Below are 16,471 nucleotides of genomic sequence, written 5' to 3'. Positions count from 1 at the left end.
ACTAACTTTGATCAGCAATGCAAGAGATTGTATATCTGCCTCGATTGAATGCATGTATCTGTCCCACCTACATTATCCTTCATCACTGTGTCTCTTAAATTCAAAGATGGAGCTTCCCTGATGGTTTTTATGTACTGATCTTACAAATCAGACCATCCCTGATTTGAGTTTTGGCCTGTGCTGAGTTAACTGGTATCAACTCCATGCTACAGATAGCTTCAGCATTCCAGGGCTAGGAAGGGGGGAAGGGGGGGAAGGGGAGGGGGTGGGGGAGGTAGCAGGAGGTGGGAGAGAAGGCGGGAATCACATTTCTCATTCCTTATCATTACCCAGTGACTCCTGTCAGAACGTGTATGTATTGATATCAGTGGGGATATGATTAGACTTGTCTTGTGATCTCATCTACGGTTTAATAGCCTATCAACAATCCCTATCTAGCTCATTATTGAAGGATCTTCACCAGAGTTACGAGGAGACACTTGAGATACTGGGATTATTTCCATTCCTGAAGCAATGAATGCATAGAGATTTAATAAAGACTTTTGAAATTATGGATGTTTTTATTGGGGGACTAGGGAAGGGTTTTTTCCATTTGTTGAAGAGTCAGTGATGAGGGATCATTACTTTAACATTGTCCCTCGGAAAAAGTATTCAAAATGGGTGGTGGAGATGTAGGGCTGATGGCCCCATGTCTGCATATGATGTCATCAAGAGGCAGCATGTAGATCAGGAAGAAGGGGCCCAAGGATAAATTCTCAGGGAGACTCCAGAGGTGTAAGGGCAGGAAGTCATTATTTGAGATTCTGTAGCTACTATTTGATATTTAAGGGTGAAATCAAGTGAGTCTAGTGCCACTAAGCCGGACAATGAAGGAGAGGCACTAGAACAGGATTCTGTGGTCGATCATGTCAAAACTGGAGAGTGCTTGAGGAGGTATGATGCTCCAAAGTCACAGAGAACTTTGGTTTCAGCCAAGTCAGTGCCAGAAAAATAAAAGTAAAGCAAGAACATGCATGTATATAGCGCCTTTCTCCCAAAGGAGAAATCCCAAGCATTTCACAGTCAATGAAGCACTTTTTAAGTTCAGTCACAGTTGTAGGCAAATGCAGCAGCCAATTTGTGCACAGCTAAGCTCTCACATAATCTATTTTGGTGCTGTTGGTTAACAGCTAAATGTTGAGCAGAACATACTTTCTGCTCCTTCAAAATTCATTTGAGGCACCAGTTTAAAGTCTCATCCAAAAGTTAGCACCCTCTCAGTACTCCACTGAAATGTCAACCTAGACTATGTAGTCTATGATGTGGGGTTGAAGGCATTGACATATGTGCTATAACTGAACAAGGCTGACGCTTAAAACTTACCAGAAAAATGAAAATAAAAACAGAAAATACAGGAAATATTCGTCTAGTCTGATAGCATCTGTGAAGAGAGAAACAGTTAATATTTCAGGTTGGTAACCTTTTATCAGAACTCATTTTCAGTTGTGATGGAAGGACATAGGAGTACACCTGACTCTTCCAATTTAGCATAAAAGTCACGATTTTGACTACAGTGCCTAGAAACTTCTAAAATCTGAACCACACATCAAATAAAAATTTTGATTGTTAACGTAGATGCTGCCCCCAAGCATCTGGATCTGATAACAATGCCTCTTAAAAAATAACCTTTCAGATCCTCCTTACTGCCATTACAGATTCATCAAGGGAGACGGAGCAGAAATTATAATATTAACAAGTTTTTCATTTCAGGAGAGGTAATCCTCAAACTGTCCATTCCCCTTTAAAGTGCCAAACTCCCCTGGAAGACATTGCATTGTGGGAGTTGGCGTTCTATTGGGTTCTTAGGACTACAATACCCAGAATGCAACGAGCTCTATGCGCATGCGTGTTAGATGCGGAATGCGATCTGAGTTGATTCGAGGATATGCTTGAAGGTCGTCAGGCTGTCAGGCAAGCTTTAATTCTAGAGAAGGTAAGGTAAGAAACTATAATTCTGGGAAAGAGTGGTAGCTTCGTGTTAAACCGACTTTATTGCTGCATGTGAAATTCAAGCGGAAGTGGCTATTTTCTGTGAAGTTCGAAACTTCTAAGATCGCGATTTCTCCTTTAAATTCCAATATTATTGGTACAAGCTGCTGTCACGAACAAATGGAACATTTTAATGATCAATTTCATACCATTGTTAAGTGTGTCACTTAATGGACTGTTAGCGAAAGGTCCCTAGTGCTTTCTCAAATGCACTCTTTCCACAACACAATGTGCAATGGTTTCATCGATTTAAAAAGATGATTTAGGAACATTTTTTAAAACTGCAGCTACATTGTAGTTGGTATGCAGATACTCGACATCAGTTTCTATATATGTTAACTGCAAAATATTAATGGCTTCAATGCACTTTGTAAGTTCTGATTGCCAAAAATTATACTTTATAAATCATATGACCAGTGCCTTTACCTGCTCCTATAAGGGAAATTGTAGTCAGTTATGTCCTTTGGGTGTGTTCAAGACTGAGATCCATAGATTTCTACATATTTAAAAACATCAAGGGATGTGAGTATTGTGTTGGAAATCAGCCATGATCTCATTGGTGGAGTAGGCTTGAAGGTCTTATTGGCTTGCTCCTCCTATTTCTTGTGTTATTACTGAATCCCTTCTATAATTGGAAACATGATCTACTCTCGGAATTTGGCAAGTTTAGTTTTGGGTTGACTGCAATGATGCTTCTATTGGGTGCTAGTGGCATATGTGCATCTTGTGTAGTACAAAAGGAGCTATAGTGGCTACTCCAATGTCTAACTTGGCACAGGGTTAAAAACTTTCTGGTCTGTAAAGTTCAAAACTACATCAAAATGTGCAATTTCCCCTGCAGTTCAATGCTACTATTTAATGAATTTAAAATTATGTTTATAGTCCTTTACTGCCTTGTGTTCTACAAATGGATATGTAAACACTCCTCTTTTTGGATTCTTGAATAACTTTGTTCCACATTTGTATTTACAGTGAAATTCTGACAGAAATCTTGTATTTTGTGGCTATTTTAAGGAGGTCTCGGGGTAAGTGAAATATGTAACTATGCAAAAATACTTAAATTTTATCTAGAGTGATTATGTCCAAAAACTTTGATTTGTATAAAGACTGTTGGGATTTGATATGTCTAATTATTCAGTTGCTTTTAGCTGGGTACTACTTTTAAATACTACAATTGATCCATGTTCCAAATTTTCACCTCCCCAATCTGGGAGAAGTGTGGGCTATTCGGCTCCTTGAGTCTGTTCCACCGTGGTTGATCGATATTTTAACTCCATTTACCTGTCTTGATCTTGTAAAACTTGATACTCTCATCTATATTCTGTGTTGAGATACTCAGATTTCCACTACCCTTTGTAGGGACATCTGTGTCCTGACATCCCCCTCCTCCCCCACCCACTGCTTAGCTTAAATTTTAAGGTTATACCCCCTTGTTCTAGTCTGTCCCACCACAGGAAAGTTATCTCCATGTACATTAATTCCACCATCCTTTTTTTTCCTTTGCCCTTTTCTGCAAATGGATTTTATGCCTCTTTTTTCCTTCCTCAGCCCCAATATCAAAATTTGCTGACTTAGTTTATACACTGACAATGGCATTTAGAAGTTACAGGAGGGACACCAGCCAAATGGAATCCTATCCCAGGGAAAGTTGGTAAACTTTCTGAAGGGAGGCAAATTGCATATGTCCAACTTTGAGTTATGTATGGAATTGAATAAATAATTGAACTCCCATAGGTGAAAGTAGCGTAGTTGGTTTGTGAAACTAACTTTACAAATTATTTATGCTAATGATTGACTTGACTAGCCCAACCCACCTTTCATGATTCTGTACTTTGGCACAAGTCAGCAACTTTGAGGGATGTGTGGAAAATGAACAATAACTTTTATTATTTTTGTTGTACAGGGCAAAGATGAAGAGCAGCAATGTGTTTTATCTTGTCTACACCTTGTCTCTCCTCTTTGGTCTACTTTGTATAATATTTGTGACTACATGGAGTAAGGGCTACAGAGGAGGCTTTGCCTGGGATGGAACAGCGAAGATGTTTAATTGGCATCCTGTCTGCATGGTGACTGGGCTTGTTGTCCTTTATGGGAATGGTAAGCTTGGAATACATTTTTCTAGTTGATTTGCCTCCAGAGCTACCATTTCATCTTGATATTTAAATGCTGCACTGTATTATCTGCATAGGTGAGACTAGCCTACCTTTCAAACTTATTATAAGCATAATTTTTGATTGTTTACATTAGTACTTAGCATCTGTAAATTGCTATAGTCTACACTTTCCATTCAATCTAGCTATATCATGTCACCATAGTTGCAGTCTCTGATGGTACAAGGTTGTACCAAACTGCTGCAGAAAAGTTGAATAAAGATGAATCACATGGCATCAACCTAGGCCCCAATTACAACAAAAGCAAATGTTGCCCAGTCATCCCTGCAAAGTCCTCACTAACATCTTGGGATGTCAAAATTGGGAGAGTTGTCCCACAATCTTGTCAAGCAACCTGATATTGGAATCATACCTTGTAGCCAATGTCCCTGACTCCTCCATCCCATCAGCAGGTCACCACCTCCAGAAGTGGTGGCCCAAGAGGTACACTCAGGAGAGAGTGGCCTGAGTCCTCAAAATTGATTCTGGACCCCATGAGGTCTCATGCATCAGGTAAAACACAGGCAAGGAAACATCCTGCTGATTACTATCTACCACCCTCCCTCAACTGATGGATCCGAGCTCTTCCATGTTGAATACCATTTAGAAGAAGCGCTGAGGGTAGCAAAGGGACAGAATGTACTGTGTGGCTCAGTAGCACCACTGCTGTCCAAGTCCTGAAGGACATTGCTGCAGACCCAGTCTGGCAGCTGATGGTCAGGGAACAAACAAGTGGGAAAAACCTACTCTTTACCAATCTACCTGCTGCAGATGCATCTGTCCATGATAGTTTTGGTAGGTGTGACTGCTGCACAATCCTTGTGGAGATGAGGTCCCATTTTTCACATTGAGGATAATTGTGCTAAATGGTATAGATTCTCAACAGATCCAGCAGCTCAAACTGGGCATCCTTGAGGTGCTGTGGGGCAGTAGCAGAATTGTATTCCACCACAATCTAACCTCTTGGCCCAGCATATCTCTCAATCTGTTATTACAATCAAGGTGGGGGAACCAACCCTGGTTCAATGAAGTATGGGAGGGCATGCTAGATGCAGCATCTGGCATAGCTAAGAATCTGCAAATTCTAAAGCTATAACGCAGGACTACATGGATACTAAAGAGTGACAGCAGCATGTGATGGAGCTGTGTGATCCTACAACCAATGGCTCTGATCAAAGCTTTGCACTCCTGTCACATCCAGTCATGGATGGTGCTGAATAATTAAACAACTGACCAGAGGAGGCTCTACAAATATCCCATGCTCAATAATTGCTGCCCAGCATGTAATTGCAAATAACAAAACTGTTTGGAGGCTAATTATCTCAGCCCCAGGACATTGCTGCAGGAGTTCTTGGGGCAGTGTCATAGGCTCAACTATCTTCAGCTGGCCACACAGTACATTCTGTCCCCTTGCTACCCTCAGTGCTTCTTCTAAATAGTTAAACATGGAAGAGCTCAGATTCGTCAGTTGAGGGAGGGTGGTAGATAAAAACCTTTCCTTCATCATAACGTCAGAAGTAAGGATGTTCAGTTCCACTTGCAAATCCTTTGCTAACGAAGCAGTCTGTGTCCATATTCAACTAGACCTAAACAGCATTCAGGTTTGGGCTGATATGCGGCAAGTTTGTGCCAGGCAATGACCACCTCTAACCATCTCCCCATGACATTCAGCGGCATTACCATTGAGATATCCCCACCATCAACATCCTGTGGGTTACCATTGGCTCAAAATTGAACTGGATCAGCCAATATAAATACAATGGCTAGAATAATACATCATATGCTTGCAATTCTGAGAGTAACTCACTTCCTGACTCCCCAAAACTGCTCCATCCAGAAGACACAAGTCAGGCGTATGATGGAATACTCCCTACTTTCCTCAGGTGTACACCCCATTTGGCTGAGTGCAGCTGCAACAACACTGAAGCTCAATGCCACACAGGAGTGAAGTCTGCTTGATTGGCACTTGCTCCACCACCTTAAATATTCACTTTTTCCACCAGTATTTAGTACACACTGCTACTACCTACAGGATATCATGAGGATGTTTCCACTTGTTGGAGAGACTAGAACAAGGGGACACAGTGAATGAAGCCTACTGTTTAAGATACTGTTTTTTCCCAAGGGGTTGTTAGTATGTGGAACTCTCTTCTTAGAAAGCAGTGGAAGCTGGGTCATTGAATTTATTCAAGGCAGAGTTAGACAGACTTCTGATAGACGAGAGTTACGAGGAGCAGATGGCAAAGTGGAGTTGTGACCACAACCAGATCAGCCATTATCTTATTGAATGGTGGAGCAGGCTTGAAGGGCTGAATGGCCTACTCCTAAATCCTATGGATGTGAGACTTGGCATTTCTCAAGAGTGTTTATCCCTTCCTGGTGCTGCATTTCTCTTCTGCAGCTGAATGCTTTGGACCATGCTTATGGTCCCAACACCAAATTGCCCAGTGCATGCTTGTGTAGCTGGTCAGTCCTTCACTGGGAGCCTGGTAGCTCAAGTATTTTCCATAATTATTTCCTTTCAATGCTAGCTTTACCTTTTAATATTCTCACTGGGCGATCCTGCTATGCCATATCATATAATCCTTGCCTCTCTCTTTTGAGAAAACAATTCACCTTCTCTCAATTATGGTGACCCTTTGTTAGTTGATCTTCATTGTCTCAGACAGGAACCGAACTTTCATTATTAGGCTATTACAAATGAACTTCCAAATTACTATTAAAATAGATTTATGCTAGTACAGAACTTGCGTATTGCTGACAGAGACAAGTCTGAGCTTTTCATCTTGCACTCATTGGGACTCTTCACAAGGTCACCAATATAAGGGGAAACAATAATTTATACTCTTTTATGTGAATATAGTGCTGGTTGGTTGGCTGGCAAGTAGACTCTAGTAGAGGTGCTGCCATGAAGAATACACCAATGATGGTGACTGACAGTCAACTGCCAAGCATTGTTTGAAATTTAAACCAGGCAGCCTGACCCTGATTGGTCGAGGCATTGCCCTGAAGAATGAGTCAGCGAATGGCTGTCACTTATTTTGTTTAGCTGAAACAGGTGCCATGTGTGTACACGTTCTTTCTGCCTGCAAAGAACAGGGCCCTGTGTATGAATATGTAGCTTCCAGTACATGCAAATGTCACAAATATTTCTTTTTGCACCATGTGAAACATATTTAGCAATGGGGCAGCAACTCAAGATTAATAACAGGTGACATTGATCATCCATACATGGAACATCCTCCTGAGTGACCAACAGGGTGGGTTTAGTTCTTGTATTGATTTAACCTGAAGAGAACAGGGTATTGATGTTCACAAGTTACCGGGTGCTATACTGAGTTGAGCCTTGGCCATTTTCTCCACCCTGACTGGTTCTGGTCTGACTTAAGAGGGGAAGTGCATGTGTGTACAGCACCAAGTGGGTATGTGTGCTCACCAGCCTTTATCTTGAGCAGAAAATTGTAAGCCAGTGAGCATAAGTGGAAAACCCCAGCCCATTTGGGTAAATGGTTTGAATGTAAAATCCACCAGGAAATTAACTTGTACATTGTATGAATAGAGGAGTAACTGTGACCTGTTCCTTTCTTCCAGCCATTCTTGTATACAGATTGCCCTTCACCTGGTCCAGCAACAAGTTGATCCTAAAGTTAGTTCATGCTACACTGAACCTTGGTGCATTGTTTTTTGCTGTCATTGGGTTACTAGCAGCATTTGGGTTCCACAATAAGATGCACATTCCCAACTTGTATTCTATGCATAGCTGGGTGGGATTTGCAGCAGTCATTCTCTTTGGCTTGCAGGTAAGCAGTGCTAAAATGTAGTTATTGTAGAGCTCTCCTATAAACATGTTTTTCAAAATAACTTCTCGTATTGGCAAAAAAATAACTTGCTAACCTACTCCCACAACCATTAAAGTTGACCTAATTTCTGCTAAGATAATGCCTTAACTATTTGTATTTTTTTTCAGTCAATGGACTGCAGGTATTTGACTATGTAGAGCAGAATATCATTGAACTCTGACAGCAATAGATTCAGATTCATTGGGGCTGCAATAAAGCTGCTACATTTGGTCTGGTTTCCCTGGTGTTAAGAGGAGAGAAGTTCCCAGTTTTAGTTACTCTACGAATCTCTTGGTGTGTTAGTGTTAACATTGAGGATTAGGCTTGTATGAGGCCCCCTCTTCCACATGATCAAAACTGCCAAGCACCCAGGCCATTCTTGCATGAGGATATTTGAGCTATTGGGTTGTACAGCAACACCTTTTTCTAATTGTTATACTTCTGAACACTCAGGTAAGGCTGTGCTCTTTAATTTCAGGCTCCTCCTTGTCCCCTCCCTACTGTTTGCAATCAGCCATGCCTCTAAGTTGAATTTCCTTTGTCTATTCACGTATGTTTTTGGCTGCCACTCTGAGCCTGAACAATACTCGTCTCATTTTTCTGTCCCCACTTTGGCCCTTCTCCCCTGTTTCCTTTTTTCTCAGTTCATGCATCTTTTATTTTCTCTACACCAGTATTTTGACCCTGCATCCCTACTATAACCATAAGCTGCCTGAACTCCTATTGCTATCCTAGACTTTCTTTTAGCCTACAATTTGTCTGAAAGTCAGTCACTCCCTCTGGTACTTTATCCTACAAGCACATTAGTTTGTTCCTCTTGTTTTAAAAACCTGAGATCTTGTCTCCGCCTTTGCACTGATTCTTCATCCCTCCCACCGCTGTCAAACTCCCCTCCATTCTAAGCATTTTTGTCCATATTCATGGCTACCTCAATCTTGCTATCTCACATGACCATTTTACTTCCATGGTATTCTTCTCAATTTCCCCTTGCCCTCTCTTCTGAATTAGTTGATCACCAGTTCTTCCCTCAACTCCTCTTCAGATGCAACAGACAGCAAAGATGGCTATGAAACAGGATTGATAATTATTGCTGGATGTAACATGGGAAGGAGAGGAGGTAAAGTAATTGTACTCATAAATAGCAAAGATGCAACTAGCAATAAAATAGATACAGAATCAACATGAATTGAGATAAAAGATGAGGTCCATCATTGTAATGGGGGTATACTATAGACCACCAAATATTGGAAGAAGAAATGTTAGCAAATATACAAAGTGAGTAATAGGTATGGAATTTGGAAGTAACGTTACACTTGCATAGGATTCTGGTCAGGCCACAATGCATAGTCTAGTCTCTAACTATAAAAAGGACAAGCACTGGAACAACTGGTATCCCTGTAAATCTTTTTGCACTATCTGGAAAGATTGATCAGGTTGTGACATTTTTTTTCCCTCTGGAAAAGGGGTCTTTAAAATTGATGGGTTGGAAATGGTAGATGTGGAGAAAATGTTCTCACTTGTGGGAGAATTGAACTAAGCCATAAATAGTTACTGATAAATCTAGTGGGAGATGAGAATTTCTCTAACCTGGAGTGGTTAGAATGTGGAACACTCTACCACAGTAGTTGAGACAAATAGCTTGGAGTTTCCCAATGGAAACTAGGTAAGTTCATAGGAGAAAAGGGAACGCGCCTAAAAATGTAATGAAGTATATGGAGTTGCGTATCCAGCATACATCAGTGGCAACAAATGACCCTGTTCCTATGCTTTATATTCTATGTATTGTAATCACTGTACCCCTTGGCCATGGCTGCCCTTTTGATCTTGTTATTGTGGATTCTCTACTCTTGTGCTTTCTATCCTTAAACTACTGCCCCTACATGCACATCCCACCTCTTCCTTCTACATCTGCCCCAGGGGAAAATCTCCAAAGAGGCAACTTCACTCCTAGCTTACAATTTCATTTGCCACAATAGTTTTGCAAAACCACTTCTCACTTCCACTTTCGATACCCTTGTTCCCAGTAGAACCTTTATTCGCTGAACCTGAACATCAGCCATGATACTGCTCCTGATTACTACCGAATGCATGTCCTACCACTGACTAAAAATCACTTGGCAGTGATGCCTTGGTGACACCTGCTCAAAGCCTAAATGAATGACCTGCACAGTTGGGTGAAGTATCAGAATATCTACTGATCACTAGCATGAGTCAATCCTTTCAAGAGAAGACAGCACAATTTGGAGGCAAGGAACTTTAGCTGTCTTAAGGTTTTGATAATTACAAGTAACTAAGGTTCTAAAGCTACTAAGCAAGTAGTTTGGATAAGATTTTCAACTGAAATGTTTTGTCTTGTTACTATTGAGATTGTGAGCAGACATTTTGTAGTTCTGATGTTGTCTTTTATATACCATTCATCTTAAGATGACCTGTCTGATTAACATTTGCAGGATATATAATGTTCTACTGAAATTCCCCTCCAGTATATCATGTAACAAGGTCATGCTCCCTTTGCTTTCACCATCCATGTCTGCAGTGACTTCCACTTATGCAGCTCTGCTCGTTAGATGGCTGGAGTGCTTTTGCTACTCCAACTTGACTATAGTTTTTTCATCCTAGTGCATATAATGTATGATCAGCACTCCCCTTACCCCATAAATTGGAGTGCAAGCTTCAAATTAGGACTCGAACACAGATCTAGACTAATGCCCCAATGCAATACATTCTGTATTACCTGAGGTGCTCATTGCAATAAGATGCAAGATTCTATTGACATCTGCAGAGCAGTGTTCTTGTCCTAGCCAACATGATTCCTCAACTAACACTGCCAGTTGTAAACCCTCTCTCCCTGACAACTACATCACTAAAGTCCACTAACCAGGACAAACCTGGAATATGGTTTTTGGCTCATGAGGGGCTGGTCAAACAAGTACAAGATGTAGGTTGTGCCATTGGTTTCATTTTTGTGATGATCTAATGTGTTCCTCCTTTTGATCTACAGTGGCTGCTGGGATTCCTGGCATTTTTGCTGCCCTGCACACCTCTCTGGCTTCGAGCTGCTTACAAAGATCTGCATGTTTTCTCTGGACTTTGCATCTTGGCAATGACTATTGCTGCTTCTCTGTCAGGAATTAATGAAAAGTTAATATTTGTGCTGTAAGTAAATTATAAGGTTTAAAAGAACAAAAAATCCCCCTTGTTTGAAGCCATAATTACAGCCACTTCATACTCTTTCCCCTTCATACTAATTACTGTTGTCAATCTTCTGACATCATTCAGATTCTTACGAGACAATAGCATATCTGCACAGGGAGTAGCTAAACTCATTACTGAAACTGAATGATATTGATTTGGAGTGTCCTGAAGATGGGGGCGAAATCGGCCTGGTTTTCAAATTCTGATTACTATCCAGTGACCCCTGCTGGAAGTGTCAGTGATAACTGAATTGTGCTTGGCCCTGATATCCTGCTTAGCCAGAAAGCCGAACCAGCCTAAGCAGGTTCTTATGAATGACTATTTGAATGTGGAGTTAGGTCGCTGCTGCTTATGTAACTGAAATGCAGATGCCAGATTCTCAGATGAGTCGAGGCAAAAATAGATTAAGTTCCAGCCAATAAATAGTAAGAGTTGGGGAGGTGGAATGTGAAGGGAAGATCCAATTACACTTCCCAATCAATCCTCTTTCCCAAAACAAACTTTAAGTGACCATTGTTTAGGTGTGGTTGGATTTTAATTGCTCCAACATTGGCAGAAATGTCTTCAACTGCCTGGGCCCAAGCCTTTCCACCTCCTTTAAGACGCTGCTTTAAAATCTACCTCTGACCAAGTTTGAGGTCACCTGTCATAATAGCTCTGGCTCAGTGTCAAATTTTATAAAACACTCCTGTGAAGTGCTTTAGGATGTTGTATTACATAAAGGCACTATAATAAATGCATGTGTTGACATGGCTCTATGCCAGAAGTTCTTGACCAGGAGTCTTCAAAAAAAAACTTGGCCAAACTGAAGTTGGTGCTGAATATTAGTGATTGGATTGAAATGCCAGCCAGTGGCTCCTTAGAAACTGCATTATCAAAATCTCTTGAGTATAATTTCAATCTCTATTTTATTCACTGTTCCTCGCCTTGAACTACACATGAGTGGAGAACCAATTCACTTTCAGTTGGTGGACTATGTGATTGGGTCTAATGGAGAAGCAGGCTAAACTGTCACACAGGTTCATCCATTTGTTTTATTTTCTTAATGTCACAGCTGATACTTGACTCCAAAATGCACATTGACATTTTCAGTTGTCAGGTGATAAATCTTTATCAACTGTCAATCTGCTAAATTTAAAGAAAAAGCAGAACAAGAGCCTCCAATCCCATTGGCCCCTTTTGAATTAACTTTACATGTAATGTGATACTCAGATGAGGGGAAGCTCCATGCAAAGAAAGGAATATGTTGATGCAGAGTAAAGCAAAAATTTGTAACAATTGAAGATGCCAATAGACTTCCCTTGAGCCAAACCAAGGTGCTGGAGCCAAGGGGCAAATGAAGATCAATGGGTCCAGTAAATTGCTGTCAAAATACAAATACAGGGTCCAGACTGTATTCCTCACATACACTGCACATAACTGCAGAAATTGGTACATGTTGACTGAAGGATTACAGACCCCAAAATGTGTCTAAGTGTCTCACTGGAGTTTACCCATATTCAGGCTCTTTTCTAGGGTTGCTAAAAGTGATTAAATGCATTCCTGGAGGTATCATCACATGACTTAACCACGCTCAGGCCATTCATTGGCCAACATATCCATCCTTGTGATGTACTGCCTTCCTACATCAATTGGAAAGCAAAAAGACTTTACCCAATTGGATGATGCTTGACTGTCAGCCAAAAAGCCTTTTTCCCATTTTCAATACCTTTCTATATAATAAAGAGAACTGTTCAAAGAAAATGACAAAATCTTGTCCTGATTTTTCTCCAGGATTGCACACAGCAGTGTCCTGGACATTGATCTTCAATTCCTGGAGATACCAGGCCAAATCTGGAGGGTTGGTACTCTTTTCCAGCACAGAGCTCTGGGCTGCTTCACGCTGGTGTAGTCTCCACTTAACTGCACAAGTAGGAATGAGTCATATACCCCTTCAGTTTGCTCCACCATTCAATAAGTTCATGGCTGATCTGACTGTGGTCTTTACTCCACTTTCCTGCCTTCCCCATAACACTTGACTCCTCTCTATCTTGAATATAGTCAATGACTCTTCCTTCACAGCTGAAGTAGAGAATTGCAAAGATTAATGATCCTTGGAAGAAATTCCTTTTTCAACTGTCCTAAATGGGTGACCTCTTTAATATGTCACTAGTTCTAGATTTTCCCACAAACAGCCTTTCAGCATCTACCCTCAAGTCCTCTCAGGATCTTGCATTTCAATAAGATAGCTTCTCATTCTTTTAAACTCCAATGAGTAAAAGCTGAACCTGTCCTCTTACGACAACCACCTTCATCCCAGGAATCAACCTAGTGAACCTTCTCTGAACTGATTCCAATGCAAGTAGGTCTCAAGTAAGGAGACCAAAACTGTACAAAGTACTCCAGGTGCAGTCTCATCAATGCTCTGTACAGTTGTAGCAAGACTTCCTTACTCTTATACTCTACCCCTTGCAATAAAGGCCCACATTCCATTTGCCATCCAAATTATTTTCTGTACCTGCATGCTAACTGAGTCATGAACAGACACAGATCTCTATATTACAGTATTCTGTAATTTCTCTATTTAAACCTACTTTTCTACGTGCCATGAGGGACAAGTTCACATTTTTCTCCATCTGCCAATTTTTTGCCTACTCACTCAAACTATCTGTTCCTTTGCAGACTTTGTCCTCTTCAAACTTCCTTTCCCACCTTTGTATAGTCAGCAAATTTGGCTACAATACACTGTCTTCATCCTAGTCATTAATATAGATTGTAAATAGTTGAGGCCCCAGCAGTGATCTTTGTGGCACTCCACTAATTACAATTTACCATCCTGAAAGAGACCCATTTATCCAGACTGCTAGTTAGTCCTCTATCCATGCTAATATATCACCACCAAAACAATGAGTTCTTACCTTGTGTAGTAATCTTTTGTGACACCTTATCAAATGCCTTTTTGAAATCAAAATACTTGACATCTCCTAGTTTCCCTTTATCCACTGTGCTTGTTAAATCCACAAACTCAAATTTGTCAAACATGATTTGATTTATTTTTTCTTTCTCAAAACCGTGTTGACTCCACTTGACTTTTTTGGAAAATGTCCACTTCCTTTTAATTGGCCAAATAGCTGAACATCTATAATTTCCTTCATTGTCTGCCTCCTTTCTCGAACAGAAGTGTTACATTCAGCTTTCCAATCTGCTAGGATCTTTCTAGGTTCAATAAATTTTGGAAGATTACAACCAATGCATTCACTATCTCTGTAGCAACTTCTTTAAGATGTTAGCATGCAGACAATCAGGTCCAGGAGACTTGTCAGCCTTTAGTTCCAATGGTTTTACAAGTACTTTTCCTCCAGTGATTTAATCTCCTAATTCCCTTCTGTCCCTTGATTATTCGTGAATGCTTTGTCTTCTACCATGAAGATAGATGCAAAATATTTGTTCAGAGTCTCTGCTATTTCCTTGTTACCCATTCTTAATTACCACAAGATGGGGGCAACTGCCTTTAGCATGGCGGGTGAGGTTACACAGGGTTGATGGCAGGTTGTCAGTCACCTTTATTCTTTAAATCTAGTACTATTTACTAGGCTTACTCACCACCAACTATGATAAGGAAATACACAGCCTTGTCAGGAAGCTTAGCGGAGATATCCTGCTTGTCAGAACCCACAATTTTATTTGGTATCAAAGATAAATTATATCCAAACAACTTCGACTCCTATTATATTGTTATTTGTCTTGTTCCAAATGATATTTTTTAAAAAAAATCTTGAATGAATTTCCTTCAAGAAACTAACTTGCTTATGTGATCCAGAAAATGTAGTGTGGCTAACAAACTTGTACAGAATTACTGTTCCTCATTCTTTAGTTTAAACTAATGTAATATACTGTTTTAAAACCTATTCAAGGTTGTAACTCCCAGACATGTGTAGTAGCAGCTTACTGTAAAGGTTGCCTGGAGTATATTGAACTATGCTGATGAGTTTGTTGGCAGGAGTAACTATCCTTCAATATGAAAGAATAACATCTAAACCAAAGGACTTGAGCTATTAACCAAATTTTTGAACTTGGTATATGCTAAATTACCTGATTTTAATTAACAAATATTGTCTCCCTGATGGTTTATTTGGGGGAGATATGCCCTGCAGGATTGGTACCAAGCCACTGACCAGAAGGTGCCAGGTTTGATCAATTTGTGCTTGGTTATCAATCTGGCTGACTGATTCACATCCAGTGCATGCACATATACTATTTGCTGACAAAAAGATTGGGCTTGATAAGAATATCCTGCCAGTATTCACTGTAGTTTTGAGTGCCTAACTGGATGAGTCTCAAAGGCTGCCAGCTTCTGTGGAACAATATTCCAGCAGAAGTTCACAAACTAAAAAGACAGATGGAGGGTAAATTGTTGCATTCTGACTCTCAAACTGGGTCTTGGCCATTGTTGATGAGACATTAAATCAAGTTAAACAAAAAAATGGGTTTAGGTGAAGAACAAAATTTGATTTTTGGGTGAACATTGTCACTAAATGTTATCAGTGCACTTGATAAATGATACATGGAGAAATAATTATAACAAAGCATTCTGCAACAGCCAGGTAATCTAATACCACCTAATTATCTACAGTAACTGCACTTATTCATTTGACAAATGCATCTGTTTAGCTATCTAATACTTGCTGACTGAAATTTTGTTTTTTTTTTAGCCACTTCTGACTGAAAACTAAATGAGGAAATCACTGAAGCTTCTGTATACAGTTGAAGAAGCCAGTCTTGAGATTTGCATACTAATATACCACTGTACTGAACTACTGATTCCTCACAATGATGGTCTTGTCCCCCAAAGCATTGATTTCAAAGTAATTTTACTGTTACAATATTTGCCAAGTCTAAGAACAGGCAGGATAAATATTTGATGGGCCAAGTTGATATTTTATTTGAAAATGAATTTAAATGTCACTAGCAATGCCTAAAAGGTGAGAAGTGGAATGACTTTCCATCTGCTTTACAGTTTAGACTTGCCGTCAGCCTGTTCAAAAAGCTGGGATCTGCAGGTAACCAACTTGGTTAAACAACATTGTGCTGCACTTTACATTTGAAGGCAGCAACTTTACTTAAAAAAAATCATGCTTGAATGAAGAAACTTGAACTCTTTTTGATTGCTGGAAAAAGTAATCTCTAGGCTTGTTAACTAGCCACCATTTGAAGCAGATTTCTATCATTGACCAAAGCATTTTCCAAGAAAATGATTTTCAAATCTGTGCTTTTCACTTC

General features: G+C 40.1%; 1 protein-coding gene across 2 annotated transcripts in view; it reads left to right on the top strand.

The window, feature by feature from the left end:
• Positions 1 to 11,229, top strand: part of LOC144684798 (lysosomal membrane ascorbate-dependent ferrireductase CYB561A3-like) — a 198,751-nt gene extending 187,522 nt beyond the window's left edge. Inside the window, exons 1-5 of one of the 2 annotated variants that reach the window (XM_078549032.1) lie at positions 1,900 to 1,972; positions 3,001 to 3,053; positions 3,932 to 4,125; positions 7,770 to 7,978; positions 11,019 to 11,229. In XM_078549032.1, coding sequence (XP_078405158.1) covers positions 3,939 to 4,125; positions 7,770 to 7,978; positions 11,019 to 11,177 — 555 coding nt within the window. In that variant the 5' untranslated portion in view covers positions 1,900 to 1,972; positions 3,001 to 3,053; positions 3,932 to 3,938 and the 3' untranslated portion in view covers positions 11,178 to 11,229. Of the gene's footprint in view, positions 1 to 1,899; positions 1,973 to 3,000; positions 3,054 to 3,931; positions 4,126 to 7,769; positions 7,979 to 11,018 lie in introns of those variants that run through there. The other variant, XM_078549031.1, reaches the window with a different exon arrangement.
• The last annotated feature ends 5,242 nt before the right edge of the window (positions 11,230 to 16,471 follow it).

The sequence above is a fragment of the Cetorhinus maximus genome, chromosome 9 (assembly GCF_964194155.1).
Source record: "Cetorhinus maximus chromosome 9, sCetMax3.hap1.1, whole genome shotgun sequence".
Taxonomy (NCBI): Eukaryota; Metazoa; Chordata; class Chondrichthyes; order Lamniformes; family Cetorhinidae; genus Cetorhinus; species Cetorhinus maximus.
This window is presented reverse-complemented; position numbering and strand designations above follow the sequence as displayed.